Source organism: Wallemia ichthyophaga, assembly GCF_000400465.1.
Source record: "Wallemia ichthyophaga EXF-994 unplaced genomic scaffold scaffold13, whole genome shotgun sequence".
Taxonomy (NCBI): domain Eukaryota; kingdom Fungi; phylum Basidiomycota; class Wallemiomycetes; order Wallemiales; family Wallemiaceae; genus Wallemia; species Wallemia ichthyophaga.
Window position 1 is genome coordinate 331454 of NW_008806286.1, and position 6000 is coordinate 337453.

The following is a 6000-nucleotide window of genomic DNA, read 5'->3' on the forward strand; positions in this document are numbered from 1 at the left end:
TTTATTTTAGCCCACGTAATCTCTATCTACAATAATCTCTTACTTTCTGCTATCATCCGCCTCGTCGTCGACGATGAAGCGGATCGAGGCGGTGACGACGACGATGCGACGACATTTTTTGTTTTATGCGGGGGACATAACAAGCAAACAAAGCAATTCATGTAAAAATTCAGCGCCAAGATAACAAAAGTGTAATTTAAAGATTATGTATGTACCTCCATGTATTTGTCCCAGACGGCCTATGAGTGTGCGTAAGTGTGTGCTAGCATTATCGACCTCTTGAATCCTACTTACCTTCTCGACGTCCTTCCTTGCCGGCTGTCTGCCAGTCCACAGCCCAAACTGCTTAAATCCCTGTTCGAGTAGAATAGTAGCTCCAGGTATACCCACCCAGTGAGCTGCACTCTCCGCCAACTCCAGCAGAGGCGTCTTGAATGGTTTGTACGACATGTCAATCACGACTCCCGACGTGCGTCCGAAAATGCTTTTTGGGAGGAAGATTCCCTCTCTGTTTCCTACCTCGCAAGTCGTAGCAGATGCTGGAATGCATGAGACGATTACTTGTGGCTTGCTAGTGACACTGTTAAGATCATCGAGCACTCGTATGTTGAATGACGGAAACTCCTTCGCAACGCTTTCCGCATTCGCCCGCGTACGATTGTATAGATAGATACTACCACATCCCAAAGCATGCAACGCATACAGAGCTGCGCGACACGTTCCTCCAGCTCCAATAACCAGTCCGGCCGACTCCGCAGTGATTGGATCATTCCCACTGACAGACGACTGCGCACAGCTCCTGATAGCTTGCCAATCTGTGTTATCACCGAACAATTCTCTCCTCCCATTCAGCCCTTCCCTCACAACAACCGTGTTGACTGCTCCAATTGCCTTGGCTGGCATAGACAGAGTGTCAAGTTTACTGAGAATGTTCACTTTGTGAGGGATAGTCACTGAGGCACCACCGAATTCTTCACTATAAAGCAACTCATCAACACTCTCATCAAGCTGCTCTCCCTCATGCAGACCATACACATATGGAAGTCCCAACTGCTTGAATCCAGTGTTGTGAAGTGTAGGTGATTGAGACTGCTTAATCGGACATCCGAGCAGATAAAACTTTTTCTGTGGAAGTTGCCCACTAAGATGGAGTGCTTGCTGAATTTCCCTGAATGAGAGCTGCCCAGGTGCCGCTTTTGAGGGCAGCAGCTCATGCGTCACTGGAGTGAGAACGTAATTCATAATCCTGCTCAATTGTCCCACCACGCCCACATTGAACGCCAGCACTGGCGTTGATGATGGTAACTTATTGAGGAATTTGAATGCATCAAAGTTGTCCTGGATCGAGTTGGCGCGACCGACGAGTTTAACTATGTCTCCGTATTTAGCACCCGCGTCAAATTTGGCTCTCATCTCAACTGACTCCCACTTGAAGTCACCAGGGAAATCATGCATCGAAGCAATAATCTTGGAATTTCCCTTGCGTTCGACTATACCCCCGATAAGCGAGTCAGGGAGATTAAGTTCGACGTCCACAAATTCACTACCGAGAGCGACACCCAATTCAATTAAAGCAGCTATATCTTCCAGCTTATCATCAGGTATCATCCCACCCTGGCTATGAGTCCTGACAGTATAAATAATTGGCAGGGATGTGCACTGTCTAAGTGCGGAGAGCTGAAGAGATACGTACTCCGCCGATGGTACGTTTGGAGTAACGGGAGCCTTGCCATCTTCCGATAACAGATCGACGCGCACCTCAAGTGCATCGACGCCTTCACTCAGTTTATCGAGAATAGGCAGCGCCTCAAACAGATCCGGGTATGTGAGCGACAAGAAGTAAGTTCTTCTAGCATATACGTCGACACTATTGACATCATCTCCCGAAATAAATTTGAAGAATCGCTTTATTTCCCTGACCTCTGAACGAAGCATGCTGTTGGAGAGATCCGTGTGCTTTCCTGACATTATTTCGTTCACGCGCGCTTGGAGAGTGAGATGATTGATGAAGCGATGTGTGGCGCACTCGAGGAACCATGGTTTGCGGCGGTGCAAAACATCTTTGACTGCATCACCACTCGCATACGCCGGACGTGACTTTTCATTTTGGAGGTAGTTCACTATCTCACCTTCGTCGCGCTCGACGTAGACTACTGGCCCTCCTTCTTTGTCGGCGGCATAAGCCTTCAGAAGCTCGCGCGCTTCGGCTGTCTCCACAACGCCACCGCCGAGAGAAATAACGTAGCCTTGTGAATGCTTCTCTATTAGTTTTCTTAATACGTCCAACTCTGCCTTTCTGAAAGCGTCCCAACCGAATTTTTGGACGTAGTTGTAGACAGGGACTTGGGTGTCTTCTTCAAGAATAGCGTCCGCATCTAAGAACTTCCTGTTGAGAGTACCAGACGCCAGCTTACCAACTGTTGTCTTTCCACTGCCACGCATACCGATAATGAAAATAGAAGCATCGGGGATGTAAGCTCCGGAGGGAGCGGCAGCGGGCACAGGAGCAAGCTTAGGGGAAGGAGGGCCAGCGACTGGATGAGCGTCAACACCACTAACTGGTATACCGATCTGAACGCAATTAGAAAACGCCACCAATATCTACATCTACCCACCTTATTTTGAAGATCGTCCCACCAATTTGGCCACGTTTTCTCAACACAACGCTTTTCATCTAAGATTGTTCCGGCGACCTTTTGAGCCAAGCACGAGAAAGCGAGAGCTACACGGTGATCATCATAACAATGAACGACAACCTCAGTGTTGAGCTCCGAGGCTGGTCTCGGGAAGATGGTGATAGAGTCAGGATCTTGCTGCGTCCTAATACCGAATTTGGCGAGTTCATCAGCCATAGCTTGAATACGCTCGCATTCCTAGGACCATGTCAGCTTAGAAGAAAGAATTATCAACAACGCACTTTTTGACGCTGATTAGCAATACCGTAAATACGCGTCGCATTGCCCTCCTTTTTCACTCCAGATGTAGACTCGCCTGTAGCGACAGCGAGGACGCACGACGCGGTGAGGAAAGCATCCGTCATGGTCTCCATATCAATGCTACCAAGCGCCCTAAGTGGCTCAGAGGGTCCGGTTACAGTAGTATCGGTCGTGGTCTGCACTACCCTGCAACCCATTGGCTCCAGTACATTCTTCGCAAAGCCAGCATCACCTTGCAAACTTTCACTGCCAATGTTTTGAATGGTCACCGTTGTGCCTGTGAGCGCAGCAATAGCGGCGGGGTAGGTAGCGCTCGAGGCGTCACTTTCCACGTTGTATTCAGATGGGTTGGTGTAGGTAGTTTTTGGAATTTTGTAAACATTGAGCAATTTACCACCATCGTCTTTAACGCGCTCCACATTAACGCCGAAATCTTTCATCATTGAGATAGTCATATCGATGTAAGGCTGTGAGATCACCTGACCGCCGACCAACTCAAGTGTGATGGCTTCGCTTGCGTAGGGCGCACAAAGAAGGATAGAAGAAACGTATTGCGATGAAACGGTAGCAGCTAGTTGGATATGACCACCAATCAAGCCGCTCTCTTTGCTTGCGATATGGAGTGGGAGGGCGCCCTCGCTCTCTAGATAACCAATATCGGAGCCATTGCTACGTAAAGCATCAACGAGTGGTCCAATTGGACGTTGTTTCATACGCGCATTACCAGTGATGACTGTGTGTTGCTGTCTTTCAGTTGGCTGGACGAGGGTACACACAGTAGTCAGGAATCTTGCAGCCGTACCAGCGTTTTGGAGGTAAATTTGTTTACCGTCATCAGGAGGATTGAGGTGGCCTTGACCACCCTGAATGACTAGTGTGTCACCTCCATCCTCGAACGCAAAGTTGGCGCCGTGAAGGTCGTTTAGCGCCGACATCATAACCTTGGTATCATCGGAATGAAGAAGATTACGGATTTTAACAGTGCCCTTACCGAGGGCTGCAAGTACCATCACACGATTACTGATGCTCTTGGAACCGGGGGTGGAAAGTGTAAAGTTCTTTGGAGGGCTACCAGCTTCTACGCGCACGGCCGAAGAGAGTACACGGCGAATAATGTCGTCTTTAACAACTGAAGCTTTTTGTTCGACGGTGCTACCAATGTTTCCCAAAAGAACAATCTTTTTGTTGCTACCTGCATTCTTTTTGTCGACGGCCATAATTTCGATCAAGCGATCGACGGTGATGTTGGTAGATTTTGGAAGACGGGAGAATAAAGCCTCGTTAGTGCTGATTGGAAGATTAAAGGCTTTGAGACAGCGTGAAATTCTGCCCACGGCGACTTGAGATAGATGACCCAAAGCTCTAGAAACCTCAGCTTCAAGAACCATTCCAACAGATATACATTCACCGTGTAAAACATCTGGAGCGACGATAGCTTCGATAGCATGACCAATAGAGTGGCCAAAATTGACAAGATTTCTGAGGCCGGTTTCACGCTCATCCACTGTGACGACGTGAGACTTGACGGCGATAGAGCCACTGACGACTTTTAAGATGAGGGATTGTTCTGGTGTGCGATTTGAGATGTGGCGACCGAGAAACTTGTGCTGAGGCGAAGAAGAAGGCTTAGAGACAGCAGAGAGAATAGCAGGGGCGTTGTTTTCCAAATCGGAGAACTCCTCAGCGTTCCAAATGGCGGCAGTCTTGATAACTTCAGCCATGCCGTTGCTGACTTCTCTCTGAGGCAGGGTTTCAAGCATAGAAATATCAATGAAGATGAATTTAGGCTGCCAGAAAGCGCCGATTAGGTTTTTACCAGCGGGGACATCGATAGCAGTCTTGCCGCCGACGGAGCTGTCAACCATAGCGAGAAGGGTGGTCGGTATTTGAACGAAAGGGACGCCGCGCATGTAAGTAGCAGCTAAGAAGCCAGAGAGGTCGCCAACGACGCCACCACCCAAGGCAATGACTACGGTGTCCCTAGTGAGCCTGTGAGAGAACATCCAGTCCTCAATATCTTCCTTGACAGCGCGTGATTTAGAAGATTCGCCGGGGCTGACGACGTAGCTGAGAACTTTGGCGGTGGAATTAGAGGCAGAGAGAGAGGACTTGAGATGGCTAACAAGAGAATTCAAGTGTAATTTCTGAATATTCGAATCTGTGATAAAGACATAGGCGGATGACCTGAGCTGAGTGGAGATGGTTTCTGCGATGTACTCGGAGAGATGGAAACCACAGTGAATAGAATTATTGCCGAGGATTTCAACTTTATTTATTGAGTAATTTGAGTTATTTTCACCCATCATTGGATGATTGTACTGTGTAAAGGGAATTTAAACGGATTTGGTTTAATTTATTCGTGAAATCCCCGTCATTGGATTCCTCAAGGCACACGGCATTCAAAGACATATAAACTTAAATTTTCAATATACATTCACGGAATACCCCAGCCCTCTAAGTCTATCACAATTTTCATTGGTTTCCTTATACGCTTGCTGCAATTTTTCATCATCCTTTCCAATCCCAAAGAAGCCACTGTAGCGCTCTATTCTCTTATCTCTATCTTGCAACCAATACTTACACTTCCTACCAAGCCTCTGAGCTAGCAATCTCTCAACTTCATTACTAAATGATTGTGGTACTTGACTGGTTTGTGAGTATGGATGATTCCTCCACTGAGATGGATTGACAAAGTACTTAACATCATTAGGGAACCCTGTGGACTTCTCCATCGAGTAGAAAACTGTTTTGTCTAATGAGAATCCAGGTGCTGGTACTGAAAAGAGTGATCCTAGTAGTGAAGGTAGGTAGCTAAGCAATGTGAATCCGATTAGAATCAGTATTGGAAGTATTTGTTGTATCATTGACTGTGGTTGTGCTTGTTGCTGTCTAGGATATCTACGGGTATTAGTGTATGAGTTCATTCCTGGTCCGCCAAATCTCATGTTGAAGCCTTTCTTCACTTAGTTCATGTCTTTATCAATAATCACTCAAACTCACCTGGTCCACCAAATGAAGTTGCAAACGGACTACCACCGAATCCACCACCACCACCACCAAATCC

The 6000-nt window shown here is 47.4% G+C and overlaps 1 protein-coding gene across 1 annotated transcript; it reads right to left on the reverse strand.

Moving 5' to 3' along the window:
* Positions 1-203: 203 nt before the first annotated feature.
* J056_001161 (Pentafunctional AROM polypeptide) lies at positions 204-5881 on the reverse strand (the record flags this gene model as incomplete). Its single annotated transcript, XM_009270789.1, has 5 exons — positions 204-239; positions 295-2571; positions 2616-2873; positions 2918-5202; positions 5518-5881. 5 exons carry the CDS (start codon positions 5879-5881, stop codon positions 204-206), a joined length of 5220 nt encoding a protein of 1739 aa, XP_009269064.1.
* Positions 5882-6000: the final 119 nt, after the last annotated feature.